The sequence below is a fragment of the Pongo abelii genome, chromosome 4, assembly GCF_028885655.2.
Source record: "Pongo abelii isolate AG06213 chromosome 4, NHGRI_mPonAbe1-v2.0_pri, whole genome shotgun sequence".
NCBI lineage: Eukaryota > Metazoa > Chordata > Mammalia > Primates > Hominidae > Pongo > Pongo abelii.
Genome location: NC_071989.2, coordinates 96,006,598 through 96,032,455, shown reverse-complemented (window position 1 = coordinate 96,032,455; position 25,858 = coordinate 96,006,598). Strand labels below are relative to the sequence as shown.

Genomic DNA, 25,858 nt, shown 5'->3' with positions numbered 1-25,858 from the left:
ACGCTTTTCTGTATCTGTTAAGATGATCATAAAGTTTTTGTCCTTCATTCTGTTGATATCACACTTATTAATTTGCATATGTTGAATTACGCTTGCATCCCTGGGATAAAGCCCACTTGATCACGGTGTATTATCTTTTGATGTGTTGTAAGTTTTTTACTTTATAAACTTTTTATTTTTAAAAACTTTGTAACTCTTCTGTAATAACACAGTTTAAAACACAAATACATTGTGCAGCTGGATAAAAATATTTTTTCTTTATATCCTTATGCTATAGGCTTTTTTCTATTTAAAAAATTTTTAATTTAAAAAAATGTTTTAAATACTGTAATCCCAGCACTTTGAGAGGCTGAGGCGGGCGGATCACGAGGTCAGGAGATCAAGACCATCCTGGCTAACACGGTGAAACCCCGTCTCTACTAAAAGTACAAAAAATTAGCTGGGCGTAGTGGTGGGCACCTGTAGTGCCAGCTACTCGGGAGGCTGAGGCAGGAGAATGGCATGAACCCAGGAGGCGGAGCTTGCGGCGAGCCGAGATCGCGCCACTGCACTCCAGCCTGGGCAACAGTGAGAGACCCCATCTCAAAAAAAAAAAAAAAAAGAATGAAGACACAAACACATCAGCCTAAGCCTACACAGGGTCAAGATCATCAATATCACTGTCTTTCACCACCATATCTTGTCCCACTGGAAGTTCTTCAGGGGCAACAACACACAGGGAGCCGTCACCTCCTATGATAACAATGCCTTCTTCTGGAATGCCGCCTGAAAGACCTGCCTAAGGCTGCTTAACAGTTAACTTTTTTTTTTAATAAGTATAGGAAATATACTCTAAAATAATGATAAAAAGTATAGTATAGCAAATATATAAGCCAGTGACAGTTGTTTATTATCAAGTATTATATACTGTGGATAATTGTGTGTGCTAGACTTTTATACTAGACTGGCAATGCAGTAAGTTTGTTTACACCAGCAACACTACAAACACGTGCAATGTGTTGTGCTACATTACAATTACTACAATGTCACTAGGCAATAGAAAATTTTCAGCTTCATTATAATCGTACGGGACAACCATTGTATATAAGGTCAGGCATTGGCCAAAATATCGTTACGAGGTACATGGCTGAAGTTGTTTTATGTATAAATAAAAGTGAGCTTTGCCTAAATTTAATTCCACATTTGAGCATTCACTACTTTAAAAAGGACTCTCAGGGCACTGTAGCTCATACCTGTAATCCCAGAACTTTGGGAGGCCAAGCAGAAGGATTGTTTGAGTCCAGGGGTTCAAGACCAGCCTAGACACCATAGCAGGACTCCGTCTTAAAAATAAATAAGTAAATAAAATAAAACGAGTAAAATTCCCCTGTCAAGTAAGTATACCTCACACCCTTATTTCTATGGCATTCTTCAATAAGAAAAACATTCATATGAGAAACATTCCATATTATAGATTATAAGACACCTCATACCATGAAAAGTTCAAACATGAAAAGAGTCCATGAAAACAAAAGTGAACGAAGATACAAATTTCCATGCTTTCCAGACCTTAAAAATAAACATATTAATTTATTTTTGGCATACAGTCCTATATAATCACATGCAATTGTTTAATATAATGATCACCACAATCAAGATATAAAACTACTCCATCACTCCAAAGAAATTCTCTTATGCTGCCCATTCATGGTCACACCCTCCCCACAACCCTAGCACCTGGCACTACTGATCAGTTCTTCATTGCTGTGATTTTGCCATTTTGAGAATGTTATATAAATAGAATCACATAATACATAACCTTTTGAGATTAGCTTTTATTTCAGTCAGCATAACAGCCTTGAGATGCACTCAAGTTGTTGTATGTATCAATAGTGCTTTCCTTTTTATTGCTCAGTAGGATTTCATGATAGGGTTATACCAGTTATCAATTGGAGGAGATCTGATTGTTTCATTTTGGGCTATTGCAAATAAAGCTGATATGAACATTTACATACGTTTTTGTGTGTAAATTTTGATCTCCCTAGAATGAATATCCAGTAGTTGTATTACTGGGTTGTATAGTAAGTGCATGTTTAACTTTATAAGAAACTGCCAAACTGTTTTCTAGAGTGGTGGTATCATTTTACATTAGCATCAGCAATGTATGAGAGATCTAGTTACTCTGCATTTTGTCAGCAGTTGATATCATCAGTACTTTTTATTTTAACCATTCTAACAGGTGTCTGGTGATATCTCATTGAGGTGTTAATTTGCATTTTTCTATTGGTCAATTATGTTGATATCTAATAATGCTTTACACTTACATCATGTCTTGCACTTTTGCAAATAATATTTTAAACATCTCAATTAATCTTCACAAGTACAGTGTGGCTTATTTATTTTATTTATTTATTTTTTTTGAGACAGACTCTCAATCTGTTGCCCAGACTGGAGTGCAGTGGCTTGGTTTTGACTCACTGTAAACTCCACCTCCCAGGTTCAAGGAATTCTTGTGCCTCAGCCTCCTGAGTAGCTGGGATTGCAAGGGCCTGCCACAACGCCGGGCTAATTTTTGTATTTTTTAGTAGAGATGCGGTTTCACCATGTTGGTCAGGCTGGCCTTGAACTCCTGACCTCAAATGATCTACCTGCCTCGGCCTCCCAAAGTGCTGGGATTACAGGTGTGAGCCACCACACCCGGCCCAGGGTGGTTTATTTCAATTGATAAAGAACTGATACATAAATCTGGAAGAGAGAAAAATGTTGTTACTCCAAAGCAGAATCAAAAGAGTTTAAAACTCAAAAAGAAATAGAGGTACTTTATTCAAACTTTCCCATTTTGCAGAGAACTAATTTCCAGGGGGATTAAATGGCTTCTTGTACAGCTGGAATCACACCCAAAAACCACACTTCTGATGCTTGAATCTCTTTCATAATATCCTATCAAGGAAGTGATAATTTATGCTTGAATCTTTCAAGTGACTGGGAAACCACTCATTTTTTGCCCTGTTCTTTTTGGATGTGTTTCCTGACATTGAACTGAAATGACATATAAGCAAGTGACTAAGTCTGCAAGTATTTTGACATCGAGTTGAAATGGCTTGCTATAGCTCCTGCCAATGGGTCTAGTTCCATCCTCTGAGACCTTCCAGTGGAAGCGTGATCACTCTTTCACACGGCAGGACATCAGATGCTTGAAGACAGTCATCATGATCTCATATATATATATTCCAGGTTAAACATTTTCATTCAACCGTTCTTAAGGTGAGTTTCTTCATCATTCTGCTTGCTTTTATGTAAACCAGTCCTAGATTTCTTATGGTGCAAAATACAGAAGAAAATATTCCTAGTAATACAGCCAGAGTATATACATTTTCCAATTATTCATAACTACTGCAAGAAATAATGTAATGTCCTTGCCTTTCACTTAGTATGAGTATTTCTTTATATCATTAAAAACTATCTGTAAGTGTATTTTTAAAATTTAAGTTGAATCCTTTATTTTAAAATTGTTTATTTTTTGAATGTGTTACATGCACATGACACAAAATTCAAAACATTCAAGAGGTTTTACAGTAAAAAAATCATTTTTACCAGACTTCTAGTTGACTATAACATGCTATTCTATAATGTGACATATTTCAGACACCCCTTTTTTAAAGACACAACTGTTTATGATTATGACACTATCGTATGCCTATACTATCTTTTTAATCATTCATGTTAAACTTTTTTGCCATTATAAATAATTTGATTATAAACTTCCTTATATATATAACATTATGAATATATTTTAGATTATTTTTAAAGTAGATTCTTAGAAGGAAATTGCTGCATTAAATAGTATGGCTTGCACATAAGAACTTTCTACAAAATTGCTATTTTATGTTTGCACCAGTAGTACATGTTTAGGGTAAATATTATTTTTTCCAGCTTATTAAATGTCTAAAGGTATTTCACACATGCCAGTGCCTGTCCATATCATACAATTAAATGTAGTTTTTATTTTTTACTAAATATAATGCTAAATATAGTGCCTTACAATTAATATTTGTTATATTTTATCTGTTTACGTTTGTTTTATTCACCAGATTTTAAACTCCTGCAATCCAACATACCTTATTCATATTCTAAAGCCTAACATAGACATTTACGCAGAGTTGATATTCCAGAAATTTGTGACATCTAAATGAGTGAATAAACTTAAAAATCCTACTAGTTTGTTGGACTCTGCCTATATTGTTATAGACTCTCAAAATTTTATTGATTCTAATTATGCCCATATAGAATTTAGCCCAGAGTCAACATCAAGCTGTTCCAAAGTTTGGAAAAAATACTATCCTTCCTGATTTTGAATCAGGTAAAAATGTGATAAATATGTATTCTATGTTTTCTTTTAAGTCAATGAAACACAGATGACCCAGGACTGTACTTCTATACTAAAAACCTCTGGAGAGGCTGACTGCCATCTAGGAGTCAGTACGCTTTGGATGCTAAGTCCTTCTCTGACAGTACTACCATCTAGCCTCCCCAACCCCTCCAACTTACAAGGATATGATAAAAAAAAAAAGTCACTAATACCTCATGGGCCCAGAAAAATATTACCTATTGCATTTTATTGGTTGACTAGCCTAGTAACACTATCAGAAAGAAAATTAAATTAGACTGAAATAAATTATTATAGATAAACCCGTGCTGTATTCGATTGATTACTGCTTTCTCTTATAGATGCTCCCACAGCATCCTTTAATTATTCCTTTTAGATTGTTGCCTAGGATCAGCACGGTCCTGGCTGGTTATCAGGGGTGTTGGAGAATCTCAGTTGAATGAATAAAGTCCTAGTCAAATAAAGATTATTTATTTGGGAGGGTTTCCATGTGACACAGATTATCATTTTATATCACTGGCACTCCCGTAGATGTCCATAATCTTTTCTGTATTTCTTAGGGTTTGTGACTACTTAGACTACTGAAAAAGTACTTTTTCCTATTAGTAGTTTGGATAGGGTCGAGTAAAGTACCTGCATACAGACAGCTGTGACTCCTGCTACACATGAAGGGGATGGGACGTGAGAAGCAGTTGTCAATTAAACAGAGACTCTCTCTGATCACATGAAATACTCTTTGGGTGATCTTTGGATATTAGCTTGGCTGCCACATGACTTCCCGGTTCTCTGATCACATGAAATACTCTTTGGGTGATCTTTGGATATTAGCTTGGCTGCCACATGACTTCCCGGTTCTCTGATCACATGAAATACTCTTTGGGTGATCTTTGGATATTAGCTTGGCTGCCACATGACTTCCCGGTTACCTGCAGTAACCCTATCAGGTCTATTTCAAACTCTGGCAATCTCTGTCAGAGCAGAAACTGTGGGGTGTGTAATTTGCTCATTCCATTCTGGTTCACATTGTCCCACCAAGAAGTCCCTCAGACCTCCTCTACCCTCCAGCACCCATTTCATTATCTCCCATTCCCTCCAACCTAGGAAACCTAATTGTGATGGTTAATTTTATGTGTCAACTTGGCTGTGTTAAGGGCTATCCAGATAGATGATAAAACAATATTTCTGTGTGCCTCTGTGAAGAAATTAGCATTTGAATCAAGACTGACTAAAGATCTGCTCTACCAGTGTGGGTGGGCATCATCCAATTCACTGGAGGCCTGCCCAAATAGAACAAAAAGGGCAAAGAAAAGGTGAATTTGCTTTCTTCTTGAGTTGGGACCTCCATCTTCTCCTACCCTTGGACATCAGAGCTCCTGGTTCTGCAGCAGTCAAACTCTAGGGCTTATACTAGCATCCCTACCCTACATTCTCAGGGCTTACATTGGGTGTTATTGATTCTCCTGGTTCTCAGCCCTTTGAACTTGAACTTAATTATACCACTGGCTTTCCTGGTTCTCCAGCTTGCAGATGTCAGATCTTGGGTCTCTGTGATTGAGCCAATTCCCATAATAAATTATCTATCTATCTATCTATCTATCTATCTATCTATCTACCTACCTACCTACCTATCATCTATCTAAAAAAGATAAGCTGAGGTACAATAAAATTTTAAAGGTTTATTTGAGCAAACAGTGATTCACAAATTGGGCAACTCTAAACCAGAAGTGGTTTGGGAGCTCTGCTGAAGGAATGCAGTGGGGAGGCTTTTATAGGAGGAACATGAAAGCAAAGAAAATATTTGATTGGTTACAGTCATATCATTTCCTTCTTTGGTCATCCTCTTGGAAAGTCCCTAGCTACATAATTATAAAGCTGCTTCTGACTGATTGAGCTTAAGTTCTGTGTTATATTCATTTACCGGAAATAGCTCCAGTTAAGTTTTAGATTATGCTTGCAAATCAAGCAAGGTTAACTTATGAGGCCTAACTGGGTTTGTCTGCACAGAGATTCTTCAGGCATGGTCTCCATTTTAATTTGCTTTAACAACATGTATCATTCTATTGGCTTTGCTTCTCTGGAGAACCCTAATACACAAGTCTCTTAGAGATATTACTGGATTCTCTTTGAACTCTGTGTATTAACTTTACAGGGCTTCTGTAACAAATTACCACAAACTGATGGTTTAAAACAATAGAAATTTATTCTCTTACAGTTCTGAGGCCAGAAGTCCAAAATCAATGCATTAGCAGGGCTGTACTTCTGCGGGAGGATTGGAAATCTGTCCTTGGCCTTCTCCAGCTTTAGTGGCTGTCAGCATTCCTTGATTTATGATCACATTACTCCATTCTCTGCCTCCACAGTCACAACTATCCCCTCCTCTTCTCCATGTCTTCTCTTCTGTCATATATGAATACATGTCATTGACTTTACAGTCCACCAGATAATCCAGGATGATCTCCTCATCTCAAGGTTCTTAATTACATCTGCAAAGACCTTTTTATCCAAATAAGGTACCATCCACGATTCTAGGATTAGGAGGAAGGCTTACCTTTTGCAGGGGCCACCATTCTACCCCTACATCTTACCTAAGAATAAAATTTTTTCTTCTTTCAAGCTTTGCCTCTTGAAGCTCTGAAGAAATTTAAGACCTGTTCTTTTCTCATCACCTTAGCTTTGAAGACTTAGGTCTCCATTTTAAGCACTCCTTTGGCAAATTCAGTCTATTCTTTTGTTTCAGTTGATTTTTTTTTTTTTTTTTTTTTTTTTGGAATTTCTTCTTTTGGTTAAATGACACCAATGGGCAAAAAAGTTACTTAGTAAAAAAAAAAAAAAAAAAATTCAGGGATTGAGATTTCCACTTTTCAACCTGAAGGCTAATGTTTTCCCATGTTTAGTGTTCTATTACATTTTCCATAATTCCTCAAAGATGAGTACCACTGTTCTCAGATCTCATTTGTACTTTTCCCCCCAAAGGCTGTAATGTAAAATACTCAGAGCAAAGGTTATAATCTAAATTCAAACTGGTTAGGTACTCTTTTAGAATTTCTTTCCCTAGTTAGGAACAGTATTGCTTTCTGTCAGTATCTATAATATGCTTTTGAGTAATATTAACAAGTTGCTCATTGGTGTGAGCCTGGCTCAGTGTTTTGAATGTATTATTTCTATTAATGAGAAAAATCCTATGGGAAAGATATCGCTATGTCCATTTTACAGATGGGGAAAAGGATACCCAGAATAATATAACTAGTAATGTTGTCAAAGACAAAATTTCAACAAATGTAAAGATCTAATTGACTTTTATTAGTGATTCTAGAATTGGGCAGCATCTCATTCTATAAAATAGAATACTGCTTCAGTAAGTTGAGCTGAGGAAGTTGGCTTTATAGGCAGAAAGGGGCTAAAGAAAGCAGAACTAAGGAATAAAAAGTGTATTGATCATTTCAAAAAGTTACTTTCTTTATAGGGTTAAAAAAGAGAGGACTTCCTTATCACGCTGATTAAAATTGGCCTGTTTGGAGATGTGGTTGTTTTCTCCCTTCTGATTTCTTGGAAGGTCAGATAAACAACTTAGTTTTGGTTTGGTGACCTGGAGTTTTAGTATGAGTGACTCCATTTTGGTTTGATCTGGAGGGGCCTAGTGCAGGAGCCCAATCCAAAACAATAGCCTCCCATAAATTTTGTTAAACAGTGTGGAAACAGAATTAAACCCAGGTTTGCCTGGCCCCACAAACACATGTTCTATTATGTCAAACCACTTCTCTAGTTTCCTTTGTAGAGAATGTAGCAAATAGTAGCTAAGGAGTTCTTTCTCTGTCAGCTCTAACCTTACAGTAGAAGCTGCTAGTGGGCGTTTCCCTTTCTTGATCATCTTCTGGTTCTGAACAGAATTTTAAAAGGTCTGTTCTTTGTCCTTCCTTAGCATTTTTTGCAAGTCTCACCTCATTTGGGGGTTTCAGGTTTCTTGACACTATCCTTTAGGGCCCATGTTACCTTCTTACAATTATCCTTGGTATGCGGTTGCTTTCTCCCAAGGTTTCTGTCACTTCCAATTAGCCAAACAATTCCTCCTTGTTGGTCAGAATTAGGTTCCCAGTTGCTCTGCTGGGACATTAAATCATGAGAAAGGCAAGTCAAAAACTTGTCAGATGTTTTTGATTTTAGCCCAATAAAACTTTTAATGTGGTCCAGCTATTTAAATTTTCTTTTTTGCTTGTTGCATTGTTATAGGTATTGACAAATAGTATACTGAGGGCATTGTGTTATCAACAATTAATTCCTTTATGGAGAATTCCAATGTAGCAATATATTTGAAACCAGTTTTTGTTGTTTTTGGAAACAGGGTCTCACTCTGTTGCCCAAGCTGGAGTGCAGTGGCATGATCATGGCTCATTATAGCCTCAACCTCCCAGGCTCAAGCCATCCTCTTGTCTCAGCCTTCCAAGTAGCTGGTACCACAGGTGTGAGCCACCATGCCTGGTTAATTTTGTAATTTTTTTGTACGGATGGGGAGGGGGGTGTCTCACTATGTTGCCCAGGCTGGTCTTGAACTCCTGGCCTCAAGCAATCCTCTCACTTTAGCCTCCCAAAGTGCTGGGATTACAGACCCAAGCCACAGTGCCCAGGTGAAATTAGTTTTAAGTCTTTTGTATAACAAGCTAAAGCAGTTCCAAGCTTCCCATTGTCTATATGTACACATGGCTATTTTAGCACATTCTGATTTGCTAGCCTCCACTAAAGTTCGCCATGTGCAAAAATATTTTCTTTCTAATAAACTAATCTATTAGTATATCACATCTTGAGTGTAATCCCAAATCAGAAGATAGGAAATGGGATGGGGAATATGACCTCTTTGAAGCAAAACATGTCAGAAAGCCTATGAAATAAGATCATAAAGTAGAGGGCCATGAATTGGGGTGGGAAAAATATTATAATTCTTGCTAACTTCTAGGTAAGATTTAGGATTTCTTTCCATTGTGAACATATGCAAAAAACCACAGTGTTATTACAAGTATTTTGGTGACTTTTTCACTTATAAAAATCACAAACATTTTCCTATCACATTACTGCATTTGTAGATATCTCAAGATACAATTAGTATTATTATTTCAAAATTATACATTAGACCTGCTAGATTTTATTATTTATTTAATGCATTAATAAAAAGTACAGATATAGTATACATTTGTTAAATATTTTGCTTACCATATTTTAGTATAATTGACTTTATTTATAATCCTGTGCATTATATTTGATGTACAAAAAATATTACTCTAAAAAGGACTCTATAGGCTTCACCAGACTGTCAAAGGGATCTGTGGCATAAAAAACGTTAAGAAAATCTGTTATGGACTCTGGCATGGTAGTTAAGAGCATGTAGTCTGATGTCATACTGCTTGGGTTCAAATTCTGCCCTGTCACATACAATATGACTTTGGTTAAATTATGTATAATCTTTGTGTCTTAGATTCATATGTAAAATGGAGATAATAATGCCTACCTAAAAGTCTTGCTATGAATATGAAGTAATATCAGTAACAAGCTTAATACAATGCCAGGCATATAGTATGTTATTTATCCCTGTATCCACCCAGATGAAAAGAGTTTCATTTGGATCCTATTTATATTTATTTATCTTACAAATTTTTTTTTTTTTACTGTGTTGTCACTAACACAGTGACTAACATTGACTAAAGTTTTTAATTATATTTTAAAATACTGACTAGTTTTAAATTATATTTTAAAAATACATGTATAAGGAAGAATGATAAAGACCCACATGCCCTCCACCCAGTTTAAGGAGAAAAAAGTTACTTTTACTCTAAAAAGGATGCATACAATTTATTATCCAAACAGTGACAATTTGGGGAGTGACAGTGCTATTAATCATTACACCAGGCAATCAGCAAACCAGAACTGTGCTAGGTAAACCAGGACTGTTTGGCCAAACCAACACATATAATTATCATACTCTTAAGCTCCTTGTTCACCTTTTCCTTACTTCATTCCCTTCCCTCTGTAGCTAGAGGAAATCACTGTCTTGAATTTGTGCTTATCATTCTTTTGCTTTAATTTATAGATTTACTTCTTATGTTTGTACCCTTAGGCTATTTACTTTCATTGGTTCTTTATATAAATGGAATCCTACTGTAAAATTCTTTTGTGAATTGTTTTTTTGCTCAACATTTTGTTAGAGATTTATCTATGTCCATGAACTTGTAATTTATTTTTTCCACCACTATATTCTGCTGTATGAGCATATACAATGTATTTAATCACTCTACTGTTGATGGACAGTGGGTTTTCTTCCACATTTTACTGTTATAAATGCCATTATGAATTTTCTTGCTCATGTCTCCTGCTATACATTTTTCCTGGGTCACAGAAGATGTGCATCTTCAGCTACTAGATAATACCATATTGTTTTCCAAATTGATTATATCAATTCATACTCCAACCAGCAATGTATAAGAATTGTAATATTGCCAGACTTTTACATTTTTGTTCATCTGGTGGGTGTGAAATGGTATTTCCTTGTGGTTGGGTATCTTTTCAGGTTTTCTCCTATATGAACTGCCTGTTTGGGGTGGAGACCATTATCTTCATTTTCATTGAATTGTAGTGGTTCTTTACACAGTGTGAATACTAATCCTTTCGATAGTCATATGTGTTGCAAAGATCTTTTCCCAGTTTGTGACTTGTCTTCTATTTTCCTATGGTGTCTTTTTCCTTTTTAACTTTTTATTATGGAAAATGAAAACATACCATAGTATCCCTTTATCTATGGTTTTGCTTTCCATGGTTTTAGTTACCTGCAGTCACCTCATGTCCAAAAATATTAACTGAAAAATTCCAGAAATAATTCATTAGTTTTAAATTGCACATCATTTTGAGCAGCATGATGAACTCTGCCATTCTGCTCCATCTTGCCCAGGATGTGAGTCCTCCCTTTGTCCAGTGTACCTATGCTGTATATGCTACCCATCTGTTAGTCACTTAGTAGACTTCTTGGTTATCAGATCAAGTGTAGCGGTATCACAGTGTTTGTGTTCTTTACTTAATAATGGCTCGGAGTGCAAGAGCGGTGATGCTGGCAATTTGGATATGCCAAAGAGAAGCTATAAAGTGCTTCCTTTAAGTGAAAACATAAAAGTTCTCAATGACGAAAGAAAAAACACAGTATATACAGGGTCTAGTACTATCCTCAGTTTCAGGCATCCACTGGGGGTCTTGGAACATATTCCCTGCAGATAAGTGGGGATTTACTGCATGTAAAAGTATGCAGAACAGAATACTTAGTCCCCATATACCTATTACTCAACAATTCTCAACTCATAACCAATCTTGATTTATACTACCACCCACTTTCTGCATCTCTTATCTTGAAGCATGCCCCAGACATTATACCACTACATCTCTAAATATTTCAATATGTATTTCTAAGAGATAAGGAATCTTTAAAAATTACTATGATCACACAAAAATGGTTTAATTCCCTAATATCATCAAATATTAAACAAGCATTCATATTTCTATAAATGTGCCCTTACAAAATTTTTCAAAAATGAAATTTGAATAATGATACAGATAAAATCCTGTGGTAGACAACCTCCAAAATGGCATCCAATAATCCCTTCTCATACTGTACTTGGTTGGTGTGTGTGTCTGTGTTAGTCTGTTCTGCACTGCTATAAAACAATACCTGAGGCTGGGTAATTTATAAAGGAAAGAACTTTATTTGGCTCACAGTTCTGCAGGCTGTAGAAGCATGGCACCAGCATCTGCTTCTGGTTGTAGGCCTCAGGAAGCTTTTCATCATGGCAGAAGAGAAGGGGAACAGCATATCACATGGTGAGAAAGGGAGCAAAAGAGATGACAGGCTTTTTTAAACAACCAGCTCTCGTGTGAACTCACATAGTGAGAACTCACTCATTGCCGCAAGGACAGCACCAAGCCATTCATAAGGGATCTACCCTCATGAACCAAACACCTATCACCAGCCCCACTTCCAACATTGAGAATCACATTTCAACATGAGATTTGGAGGGGACACACATCCAAACCGTATCAGTGACCCACAGGTTGGCTACCTATCTGTGTAATAATATATCACTTTGGGGGCTAGGTCAAAAATGGCATAAAAAAACATGGTGGCTTCTGCTTCTCTCTCTTGGATTACTTGTTTTAGAGGAAGCCAGGAAGCTCTATGAAGAGGTACATGTGGTGAGGAAGTGTGGTATTCTGCTAAATAGCTAGTGAAGAACTAAAGTGTCCTGCCAATAGCATGTGAACGTGTATCCTCTAGTACTAGTTAAAACATCAGATGATTACAGTCTCAGCTGATGGTTTGACTGATAACTTCACAAGAGACAATGAATCAGAACCACTCAGCTATGCTGCTTCTGGATTTTTGACCTTCAGACACTACATGAGATAATGAATATTTATTGCTTTACATGTTGTATTTTGGGGCAATTTATTATGCAGCAATACAAAATTAGTATACATTTTGGTACTCAGAAGTGGGGTGTTAGCAAAAACCTAAAATGTAAGTGTGGTTTTGAGGCAGTGAGCAGGAGGTAGAACTTGGAGGACAGTGTTAACGAAAGTTTGAAGAGCTTTGAAGACATTTTTTATAGAAGCATAATAGATAACCTTTGAGGAGGCTGTAGGTGACATCTTAACAGATTAGAAAACTTCTCTTGGAAACTAGAGGGAAGGAGATCCTTGTTACATAATGGCAGAAAGTTTAGCAAATTTGTTATCCACAGATACATACAAAGTAGAAAAAATGCCTAATTAACTGATTGATCTAGCAAAGGAGATTGTCAGCCAAGTGTTAAATATTTCATGTGTATTTTTTCTTGTTGCTTATAGTAAAATGTGTGAGAAGAGAGACCGTCAAAGGAAGGACTGTTAAACAAAAAGGAGCCATGGCTGGGCATGGTGGCTTATACCTAAAATCCCAGAACTTTGGGAGGCTGAGGTGGGAGGAATGCTTGAAGCCAGGAGTCTAAGATCACCTGGCCAACACAGCAAAAAACAGACTCTATTACAAACAAACAAACAAAAACAAGTCAAAACTTGCTGGATTTGAAGATTCCCAGCCTGTGCAGATGACAAATGATGCTAAAATTGGGGAATGTCTCTGAGCAAAAAGCAAATCTAGGGCACTGCCAGTGAAACATAAAGTTGAGGCCGTAGTTATAAAGTCCTTTAATAGCTCAGAAAGATCTTAAATTGTGCCTTAGAGTATTTTCATCAGACAAACAATGTGTCTCAGAAAATCTCTGAATAACATCACAGGTTTTTAAAAAGTTTAAGGGTATTTTCATCAGCAAAAGCTTGAGGTAGAGTTTATGTGGGAAGAGATGTGTGGTTGTTGCTTTTGTCTAATGGAGTGAACTCAAAATTCACAAGTGAGCCACAAAGTTTTTAAGAGAAGTCTATTAGCAGAAACACGGCCAGCCTGGACTGAAAGGCACAGAGAGAACCAAATGGAAAGAAGCTTGTGGGACATCCAAGCTTCTATAGGCAGAAAGCAGGCAGAACTGTAAACAAGAAAAAGGGTGACTCAGTGAGTAGATCTAAGATCCCAGAAGGCAGAGCTAAGAGAATTCTAGGCCTTGAAACTTGACCAAGGAACTGCCAATCTGTGCCCAGGTGGGTTTCAGAATTTCTGTGAACCTATGTACCTCTGATATTCCCTCTTTTTAAATATACATGTCCACATTTATTATCCTATTCATTTTCTATTACATGTGGAAGCAGAGACTGTGTCTTTAGTGTATGGGTCTTCAGATCAAAAAGAACTCTTCTTGAGGAGCTGTACTTAAGTACACCTATGAGTGTGATCCACAGTTGGAACTGATTCAGATTTCCAGACTTTGAACTAATGGTGTTATAAGATGAGAGCTTTGGAGAGCTTTTGGAGGGGATGAATATATTTTGCAAATCAAGAACTATCAATCATTGGAGCCAAATTGTGACAGCCAGCTTCCCAGTATTCATGCTCTTGTGTAATCTCCTCCCATATATTGTCAGGGAAATGTTTGTGTGACTAACATTATATAATAGAAGTAATGTTATATCACTTTGAATGATCATGGTTTCTGTCTCTCTTGGATCACCTGTTCTAGAGAAAGCCAGTTGCCATGTTTTGAGAAAACACACGCAGCTCTATGAATGAGCCCTCTAGGAAGTGGATCCTCTAACACCAGTCAAACTTTCAGACTAGAGCCCAGCCAACATCTTGACTGCAAATTCATTAGACCTTGGGCCAGAATATCTAGCCAAACCACCTGTGGATCCTAAGAAAGTGTATAAATATTTTTAGATTTAAGCTAGGGTGATTTGTTATACAGTAAGATAACTAATGCAAGTTCACAGGTTGCTTCATATTGAACTAAGTCTCTTGTAATCTACGGTTTTCTCCACTTGTCCTTCTCCTCTCCTTTTCTCCTGCAACATATTTGTCGAAATTAATTTGTCCCAATATTCTCCAAAATTGGATTTTTCATTTATATTTTCCATTCCAAACTATTATGTTGTGGTAGGTTTCATTGGCTTAAGGTTTTAATGGTGTTTATATTTTCTGCAAATTGGATGGATCTAAAGACCTGATTAGTATCAGGGTCAAATTTTTGATAAGATTTTAAAATCAGTAGTGGTGTTTTTCCATTAAGAAACATGTTTTCTTGTCTGTCATGTTAGCAGCTGTTGAAATGCAATAAATAAATCCATTTGTTCATTAGGAATTTCAAAATGGCAATTTTCTATCATTCCTCCATTTATGAGCTAGAATACATGTACAAAGAGAACCCTCTCCTCATCTACTATGTGGTTACTTACAGTTCACATACAAAAGGCAGGACAAATGCCTAATTACTTTAAAAACAAAACAAAACTGGTTTTCAAAATAATGAATTGATGCAACAGCATCTTCTACTGTTGACCAACTAAATGCTGTTTGTTTTACAATCATTATGTACTCAGATTTAAAGACACTTGATATGTTCCAATCCATTGCATTTACTGTCCTTATTGACACTCAAATGGTCTAATCTATGGCCAGAAGGATGCTTTTCAGTTGTCTCCTGAGTCCATTTGATATGACACCCTTGTAGTCTCTAATAGCTTCCTTGCTATCTTGCACAACAAGGTATTCCAGGCTCATCTTGTATGTTTCCTGGGCATGACTGAAATTAACCGCTATTCCGAGGGTTTATGGAGTCTTTTGAACAGAGGTTTTTAACTTTAACATATTGGACATACACATTTTCCTTTATACATATTACATTTCCCTACCATAAGATCATAAAAATGTTTTGCAATCTTTCTTTTGAAGGTTTAATATGTTTTCCTTTCACACTTACATCTTAAAGTCATCTGAAACTACTTTTTCTGTATGGTGTTAGGTAGGGAGGACCAATTTCATTTTTCCCCCATATGAATATCCAGCATCATCTATTGAAATGCTCTAGCTTTCCCTGCTGGTATGCAATGCCATCTCTGCCATAGGTCAAGATTCCTTACAATCAGGATTCCTTATAAATCAATTTTTCCATCTCTAAGCCAGTATTACAATATCCTAATTACTACGGTTTTAACAGATTTATTGAGGTACAATTCACATACCAATTTACTCATTTAAAGTGCACAACTGAATTGATTTTAGTATATCTACAGAAACGTGCAGCTATACATTTTAGAACTTTATTGCCTCAAAAAGAAACTGCACCCTTTAGCTATCACTACCTCGGGCCCCCATCACCCCAAACTTTGTAAGCCCTAAACAACCACAATCTATTGTCTCAATACATTTTCTGCTTTATACATTTTATTTAAATGGAATCATACGTGGTCTTTTGTGACTGGCTTCTTTATTTCAGCATGCTTTCAAGGTTTATCCACATTATAGCAGGTTATTAGTAGTTCATTACTTTTTGCAGCCAAATATATCCCATTATATAAATGCATCACTTTTTGAGTATCTTTTCATGGATAAACATTTTATCTTTTGATGGATATTTGAGTTGTTTTTATTTTTTTGCTGTTACGAATATCTACAAGTCAATTCTATTTGAAATCTGCTTCTGGCGTACCCTGAATTCTGCTCTTTGTCATACAGACTTTAGAATCAGTTTGTCAAGCTCCTTGAAAAACTCATTTGGGATTTGTATTGCAATTACCTTCATTGTGTAGTGGAGAACTGCCATCTTAACTCGAGTCTTTTAATAATTGAACATGGCAATTTTAAAATTAGACATTTTTAAATGCCTGTCAATAAAGTTTTGTATTTTCTACAAAGGTCTTCTATACCTTTTGTTAAGTTACCTAATTTATATTTTTAAAGGAATATAGTAAATGGTATGTTACAAAAATCATTTTCCAACAGTTCATTTCTGCTGGAGAGATGCAATTCACTTTTGTATATTGATAGTCACATTTATCTGTTTTCACATTGCTATAAATACTGGAGACTGAGTAATTTATAAAGAAAAGGGGTTTAATTGGCTCATGGTTCTGCAAGCTGTACAGGAAGCACAGTGGCCACTGCTTCTGAGGCAGCTTCAGGAAGCTTCCAATCATGGTGGAAGGCAAAGGGGGAGCAAGAGCAAGAGAGGGGGAGAGGTACCACACAATTCTAAATTACCAGATCTCCTGAGAACTATTTCAAGGACAGTACCAAGAGGATGGTACTAAACCACTAATGAGAAACCCATTCCCACGATCCAATCTCCCACCAGGCTTCACCTCCAACATTGGGGATTACAATTCAACATGAGATTTGGGTAGGGACACAGATCCAAACCATATCAATAGTATATTCAGAATCCTTGCAAAGCTCTTCAATAATTTATCTGTAGACTAAGTTATGTTTATTTCCAATTTTTAATCTTTTGTTTTTCTTGCCTTATAATGCTGGCTAGGATCTCCAACATAGTACTTGTTCCTGATTCTAATGGACTGCTTCAAATACTTCATCTTAAAATATTGTTGTTGTAGGTTTTATTGGCTCAAGGAAGTTCTACACAATTCTAATTTGCCCAAAGGTTTATCCATGTCTGTTAATTTTTTCAAATAGTTTTCTTTTCCTGCATCTGTTCAGATAGCCAGATAGTTTTTCTAATCTCTTAATATAATAAAATACATTCCTGGGTTAAATTCAACCTGATCATGTTTTATTATCTTTTCTTAAAAACACATTTTCTGAGGTCTGTTTTATTTAGGATTTTTGTCCTTGCGAATATGACAGGGCTGTAATTCTTACTGCCCTTATCAAATCATTATTGCCCTAATAAAATCAGGGCAGTAATATTAAGCTTCTGTAACCTTGATGTTAAATTTGGTAAGGGCAGTAAGGGCTAATTCCACAGTATATAAGTGGAATATACTGTGGAATGGTTTGTGTAAAATTGTAATGATCTGTTCTTTGAAGGTTTGGCAAAAGTCTCTGGGCATCATGATTTCTTACATCAACATCCCACCATTTATATTTTCCATTACTTGTTGGCTTTTGAAAAGTTACATTTTTCTGGAACTGCCTACTTCATTTATATTTTCCCATTTATTATAAAGTTGTTCATAATTTCTCATCAATCTCTACAGCATTTGTAACAATATCCCCATTTTCACTTCTAATAATATTTATTTATTTATTTTTTTCCAAGAGACAAAGGTCTCGTTATGTTGCCTAGGCTAGTCTCAAATTCCTGGCCTCAAGGGACGGTCCCGCCTTGACCTCCCAAGGTGCTGAAATTATAGACGTGAGCCACCACACTCAGCTTGGACAAAATATAAAACAAACATCTGACAGCATTAGAGACAATGAAATATTCAGAAGGAAAAAACAGAGTTGTTGAATCCAGCATTTATATTAGCTTTTCCTCTGGAGTATCTTCTGATTCCTGAGGTAATGGCTGAAAAATTGAACAGAGTTTCTAACCCATAGAATTAAAAAGACAAAAACTGAAGTTTAGGGCATGATCTGGTAAACTCTGCATGCTTGAGTTGGGGCTTCAGAGGTCTACATTGTGAGAGAAAGTATGAACAGGAAGTAGACCTGCCTATATTCTAATTGTCTCTATCACTAACTGGATTAAGATGATCTTGGATTACTAGTGTCCAAAGGTCTTGCCAGGAGACGCAAATTCTTTCTTTAGAAAATACCATCATATTGGACTTGAAAGTATAGTTTCCTCATATACAATTCAATCAAAACAATTCTGACATTCAATTAAAACATAACCTAAGCCAAGTTTTATATATTTATAATGTTTATAAAATAAATAATACAAAATAACATAAAAATAAGGGACATAAAAGCAAGACAATGTGATAACAGCAAGAAACAAGTGTCAGATAATAGCAGACACCATAGTTATTAGATACAGGTTTTAAAGTAATTATGATTAGTATGTTTGAGGAAATAAAAGATTGAGATATTGGGTAAACAACTGGAAACAATAAAACAGAATCAAGTAGAAATGTTTGAACTGATAACCAAAAATATAACTAAAATAAATGCTTCAAGAGAGATTTTTTTTTTTTTTTTAACAAATTCTAGACTACTAAGAGAAAATAGTGAACTGAAAGTTAAGAAGAACTATTCAGGATGAAACAGACAGGAAAATAAACGGAAAATACAAGGGACAAAGTGAATTGTCAAATACACATGTAAGTGGAGTATCAAAAGAAGAGGAGAAAGGAGAGTGAAGGCAGAAGCAATGTCTGATGAAACAGAGCTAAGAATTTTCTCAAACAGCCTAAGGACATCACATCCAGATTCAAGAAACATTATAAATCTCAAAGAGGAAAAAAAACACACACACAAAAAAACAAACACAAAACACATGTGGGCACACCAAACTTAAGACAAACTTCTTAAAAGTAGCCATCCAAAAAAAGATTACCTTTGAAGAGAAAAAAACAAAATGGACATTATGTCTTAGAGGACATAATGGAAGCCAGAAGGAATAAAATATATCTTCAAAACGATAAAATAGCTGCTAATTCAGCAAAAAGGTTCTTCGAAAATGAAAGTAAAATAAAACAGTGTCAGGACAGAAAATCTGAATGAATTGTTACCAGTAGACATTCAAAGAAATATTAAAGTATGTCCTTCAAGAAGAAATAAGATCTTAGATGGAAGCTCAGATTCCAGGAACCACAAAACACAATAGAGAAAGTAAATGTTTGGGAAATGTAAATTCATATTGTATAAAAAATGTCTTGAGAATTTAGGAAATACATATTAAGAATATACAATGTATATAACATGAGGTTGGGCAGTAAATGAAGTTGATGCGTTCGCAGGTCCTTACATTGTCCTGGAAGAAGTATGATACCAAATTATCCTAAAGATGATAAACCAAGGTTCCATGTTTTAATACCTGAGGTGAACAGTAAAAAGATACTAAAAGATATCTGTCAAGCTTATGAGGTAGAAAAAATGGAATAATTAAAAATAATCTAAAAGGTCTCTAGTCATACCACCCTGAATATGCCTGTTCTCATCTGATCTGGGAAGCTAAGCAGGGTTGGGGCTGATTGGCACTTGGATGAGAGTCTGCCTGGGAATATCAGGTGCTATGGCCTAATTAAGAAAAGAAAAAAATCAAAAAGGCAAAACAAGACAAAATGAACATATGAGAGGTGGGACAAATAAAATAAGAATAATGACAAATTTAAATCCAAGTATGTTAGTAATTATGTTACATGTAAGCAGACTCTTTACGCCAATTAACAAATTACCAAAGTGGATTTTAAAAATATATTATCTTACATTACTCTTTGCATTAAAATGCTCTAATTTTTTTTTCCATTGCACATAGAATAAAATCTAAACTCTTTCCTGTCTTCCAAAGGTAACATGATCTAGCCCTTTCCTATCCCTCCAAAGTTACAGTATTTGCCTCTTAAGTCATTATTTTCTAACCATGCAGGCCTTCTTTTGGCTCCTGAAATATTCCAGGCTAGATCATGCCTTAGATTTTGCAGTTGTCCCTTCTGCAAGCAAAGGTTTCCCCAATTTTTACAAAGCTGGATTCTCTTGTCATTTACACAGCAGTTTAAATGGTATTTTAGTTTCTTTAATCACCTAATCTAAAACAGTCATGTTTGAATTTCATGCCTAGTACTTACCACTATCTTCTATTTTTGTTAATTTATGGCTTATTACTACTAAAATGTAAATTTCCTGATAGCAGTGACAATATCTGCTTTATTTACCACTATTTCCTCAGAGTGTAGAAGAGTGACTGATACAGTTTGATATTCAGTAAATATTTAATGGATGGATAAAGCTAATTAAAGTTTTAAACAGATAGGTACTTTCAGACAGTTTTGTCTTTTTACTGCTCTTGGTGGTACCGGCTGTTTAAAGACTTTCTTGATACCAAAAAATATCAAATGGATGTACGTGAGTGGTCCTTGAAAATGTGCATTGTACAACCTGTGTAAAATTGCAAGGGTTATTTCACCAATTAATCAGCTATGTGATATATTCCTAGATACAACTGTGGTAAGCTACATGAAAATAAAAATTCAGAAGTCTATTGAATTGTTAAAGGTTGCAATATACTTCAGAATAACACTTAAAACATTTTTTTCCAACCTAGAAAGATGAGAGTAATATAGTGGATGTTAAAAAGCATGTTGAAAACAAAAAAAACCTCATCCTTTTTTTTTTTTTCTTGAGATAGTCTCGCTCTGTCACACAGACTGGAGTGCAGTGGTGCCATCACAGCTCTCTGCAACCTCTGCTTCACAGGCCCAAGTGATCCTCCCACCTCAGCCTCCCAAGTAGCTGGGGCTACAGGGGTGTGCCACCATGCCTGGTTAATTTTTATATTTTTGTAAAGAGGGGGTTTTGCCATGTTGGCCAGGCTGGTCTTGAATTCCTGGCCTCAAGTGATCTGCCCGACTTGGCCTCCCAAAGTGCTGGGATGACAGGCACCAGCCACTATGGTCAGCATAAAGAAAAATAAATAAATAAATACAATCCCCCAACATACAAAGTTTCTTTTAGAGTGTTAACACCAGCAACGGGGATTGATATGTTTTGGTTACTTTTTACAATTTATGCTTAAAATTTGTTTCATGTCAAAGCAATCATACTAGGCACAATTTTGCATCCTGCTGTCTTAATATGGGCAGCTATAACCAAACTACCATAAACTGGGTGACTTAAACAACAGAAATTTATTTCTCACAGTTCTGGAGGCTGGGAAGTTAGAGAAGAGTGCCAGCATGGTTGGCACAAATTAGGCCCTCTTCCTGATTTGTAGTTGTCTGTTTTCTTGCTGTGTCCTCACATGGTGAAGAGCAAAGAAAGAGGGGAAGCAAGCTGTCTAGGGTCTCTTGTTGTAAAGGAACTAATCCCATGCAGGGCTTCACCCTTATTATTTAATCACCCCCCCCAAAGGCCCCACCTACTAATATCATGTCATTGGAGATTAGGGCTTCAATATATGAATTCTGGTGCGGAGGGAGGGGGGACACAAACATGCAGTCTATAAAATGCTTTTTAATTTTTTGACACAGGATCTTGCTCTGTTGCCCAGGCTGCAGTGCAGTGGCATGATCTTGGTTTACTGCAACATCTACCTCTTGGACCCAAGTGATCCTCCCACCTCAGTCTCCTGAGTACCTGCAACTACGGGCACACCCCATCACACTCAGCTAATTTTTAAATTTTTTGTAGAGAAGAGGTCTCACTATATTGCCTAGGCTAGTCTCCAACTCTTGTGCTCTAGTGATCCTCCCACCTCAGCCTCCCAAAGTGCTGCAATAACAGGAGTGAGCCACTGTGCCTGGCCTAAAATGCTGTTTTAACTTAGACAATAAACATTTTCCATTAGAAAGACTAGTCTAATGGCTCTTTAGAAGAGCTAGATAAAGTTCCACTAAGCATATATAACAATTGATTAATCTTATCGTATGTAAGACTGCAACAAACTTTTTACCATTATAGGTATTACTACAAATAACGTCTTTGTCATTAAGCATTTTAAGGGCAATTTAAATGAAGTAACTGTTTACAACATTCACTTAAATGATATTTCTTAAGGGGAAGGTGAGAAAACAAAACAAGGTCCCAGCTGTGGAGGAATTTATAGTCTAATTAGGAAAACAGTATATGTTAGGGCAAAAAAAATTACAATGAAATCATATGACACTTATCCTTGTTCAGAAACAGTAATTTCTTAGCAGAAAAACTAAGCAGAACATTTTGCAAAAAATATGGACTGAACTGCGAAAAAGTGATATATCTCAATGGCTGAAAGAGTTCCAGGTCAGTGTGGGTATTGTAACTTTTTGTTGGTCTTGAAAGCATTTGAGAACAGTTCTCACTCAGGACATTTCAACTCATCACAAAGCCCGAATGGTAAGCAACCAAGACTTTTCTCAAAGATTATGCTCCTAATTCCCTTGCTGAAACTACTGAATTTCTTTTCATCTCCATCTATCTTTTCATAACTGTCCCCTTTCTTTGTATCTTCGTCAAAGACACCCACCTATTTAAATAATGGAAACAGGGAAATTGCTGTACTTCAAGGCAGGGAACCAATAGATAATAATATTATTCTACAAAATAAAAAAGACTGGGTGGCACTACCTTAAAACATATATCCATTTTAATCATTAAATAGCATTACTTATATAACAGATTTTTCACATGTAATTGAGAGAACTGTGTGAAATAGAACATTAAAGGATATTAATCAAGAATTATTTATCAACTTGCCATACACCAAATAAGGAACACCGAACTCCGTGATCTATTAAAAATGATAAGCAGATAATCAAAACTGCGATTTCTTTTCATGGTTTTACTCTGGCAGGAATGGATTCCATTCTGATAGTAATTCCAGTTTTACTGTCACATAGAAGGAGATACTTTGCGAACCTCAATGACTGCCAGGTTTAGGACAGACATTAAGAACCACAGTGTCAGAAATCAAAGAGTACAACTTCACAGAATGTTGTCTCTGACAGGTTGATAGCCACTTACCTTCTCCATCTTTTCTTCCTCAAGGATAGCAGCTGCTTCCCACAGATACACCAACAGACAATTCCAGCTCCTCTCTACCACACTTACCATTTGCAGGTGCCCTGTGGCTTGTCTATTTACAACCTTGTCCCTACACAGCAGAAGCGGAACCCTTCAGGAAGTTCTGGATTCATCCTCAGCAGGATCTGTTTCACAAACTATTTTCCAGTCCCACCGTCCCTCCAGCTATTCTGTCAGTACTTACGATTCCTACATCTTCTTTAATTGTCACGCTGTTCGTCCCCCCACAAAACCAAGTTTAAACTAAAAAAAAACAACAACAAAAAAACCCTCATACACTCAGTCTGTGTCCCCTTTCCTGACATAAAGTAACTGGCCCCGTGCATGCTTCTTTTGGATGGCTGAGAACCCCGATTCCTTTGGGCCATTTACAGCTTGGATACCATACCCTCCAGGTACTTTGATAAGCAGGGTGAAATTTAATATCTATAACAACGCCTGCCTACTCAACCTTCTTAACTTCTCCCAAAACTTCCTAGTTTCCCTTCCCAATTCCAACTTCATAACAAAACATCACACTATGGCACAAAGTGAATTCATGGATGAAATTACTAACAGCTACAACTTAAGTAAGGATCCCCAAGTCGTGAGACAAATTTCTGGGTTGAAAGTGCTCTGTATATCCATTTCAAGCCTGCCTCCAGTACGATGTCTCATTATAATCAAATAAAAAGGCAGAAAAAGTTGAATGGAATAGAGTTTGGAAAAAACACAAAATTAAAAGGTGTATGAGAGTTTCACTTATTTGCATCTGATATAGATATCTATACATCTACAGAAAAAAAAAAAACCGCTCATACACTCAGTCTGTGTCCCCTTTCCTATTATAAAGCAACTGGCCCTGTGCAAGCTTCTTTGGGATGGCTGAGAATCCCGATATATCGATATATATCGATATATCTATAGAGAGATGTCTATATATCTATCTAAATATCTATATCTATATCTCTATATCCATATATCTACCTATCTATATCTATCTATCTCTATATCTATCTATCGATATCTATCTATATCTATCTATCTAGACATCCCTGGTGAGGGAGTGAACCGCTGCCCGACGGGGGCCAAGACTGGCAGAGCAGAGACGCGGTCTGTACATGAGGGGAGGTGGTGGCCAGAGCAACAGTGAACGGCAGGCTAGGCAAAGACCACGGCACACAGCCATGCAGGTGTCCAGGACTGTCAGATCCCAGAGCATCTATCTATATAGATAGCTATCTATATGGAAAACGTCCATATTGGAACGTATTAAACAGGCAGAATTTTCTTCCTGGGTTCTCTGCTCTTGGTAGATGTTCTTCCGGCTTCAACTGCCACCTGTGAATAGTGAAGAAACTTCTCACTATGAGATTCCATTGCCCTGAAGGAGGGTAGAGCTACGGTACCCACTAAGGCAGGGAACAGAAGCAACAGACGGACAGGTCTGTGGAAATGAGGATATGCTAATAAGGGGCCGGGTCAGGAAAACTAGAGGGTAAAAAGAGGGCGTCAGTTAAGCTGAGACAAAATGACGGCCATACGTGGTCTTTACTCTCTCTAAATCACCTGGGTCTAGAGTCGACTCCCATCGCGCACCCTCACTCCCACCCCCGCCCCCCTCCCGCTCCCCTCCCGCTCCACTCCCGCTCCCCACACCAACGTGTGCCTCCGTCACCTCAGACAGTGGATGCGTTCCTGCTGAAACCACCCAACCTACCTCAGGGTCCTCGCAAGCGCAGCCACCACAATCCGCCCGCCCACGTACCTGTGCTGCGCCTGCGCTTCCTCCGCTCTCTCAAGGTCAGCACCGCCCCCAGCCCATAACCTGGCACCCACGGAAGTTGCTTTAGAGGACGTCCTGCGTATCTTCACCTCTACGTGGCGTGGGGTCGACGGCGCTCTGGAGAAGGGAGGAACTTCCTGTCCCGCGCGCGCACAACTTCCGGCAGAGCCGGAAGACCCTCTCTTTCGCTGTTTGAGAGTCTCTCGGCTCAAGGACCGGGAGGTAAGAGGTTTGGGACTGCCCCGGCGACTCCAGGGTGTCTGGTCCACGACCTATCCTAGGCGCCATGGTGAGTTCTTCTGTGAGGGCAGGAGTGACAACCGTGGGGCGAAAAGGGCGGGGAGGTCAGTCCTGTGAAAAGAGCCATCAGGTGCTCTGCTCAGAATGGAGTTGAGACGTTGGGATGAGCTGCTGGGTAGGACCCACCACCTATCCCAGGGTGTCTGAGCCCCTGAGGAAGCAGCATTACATGCCTACCTGTCTGGGAGACTAGCGGGCCGGAGGCAGGGGCGTATCTGTCAGGGAGTATGGACTGGGTAGCCTGCCTGTTCATGGCCCATTTACTGTGTATGGCCTGTGGCGCCAGGTGATCCCAGAGTTGACCTTGCCAGGTCAATCACCTCTTCTGCGCCCCCTTCTCCAGCCGCGGAAC

The 25,858-nt window shown here is 37.4% G+C and overlaps 1 protein-coding gene and 1 long non-coding RNA gene across 9 annotated transcripts in view; one reads left to right on the top strand and one right to left on the bottom strand.

Annotated features, from left to right (window-relative positions):
* Positions 1 to 597: 597 nt before the first annotated feature.
* Positions 598 to 25,321, bottom strand: LOC129059459 (uncharacterized). Of its 5 annotated transcripts, none has more exons than XR_008525366.2 (3): positions 9,569 to 25,032; positions 8,357 to 8,467; positions 598 to 6,763 (listed from the first exon to the last, which is right to left on the bottom strand). It is a non-coding gene; the product is annotated as an uncharacterized LOC129059459 (long non-coding RNA). The 5 variants fall into 5 exon arrangements; XR_010139990.1 differs by having other exon boundaries at positions 601 to 3,294; positions 6,577 to 8,467; XR_010139991.1 differs by having other exon boundaries at positions 601 to 2,724; positions 6,577 to 8,467.
* Positions 25,322 to 25,345: 24 nt separating this feature from the next.
* Positions 25,346 to 25,858, top strand: part of TMEM161B (transmembrane protein 161B) — an 80,977-nt gene continuing 80,464 nt past the window's right edge. For 2 of the 4 annotated variants that reach the window (XM_024247324.3, XM_054555729.2), the window contains exon 1: positions 25,355 to 25,495. Coding sequence is in view for 1 of the 4 variants with exons in the window: in XM_009240884.3 (XP_009239159.1) it covers positions 25,493 to 25,495 (3 nt within the window). In the remaining 3 variants the exon portion in view is untranslated. Of the gene's footprint in view, positions 25,496 to 25,858 lie in introns of all 4 variants that reach the window. The other 2 variants (XM_054555728.2, XM_009240884.3) reach the window with 2 other exon arrangements.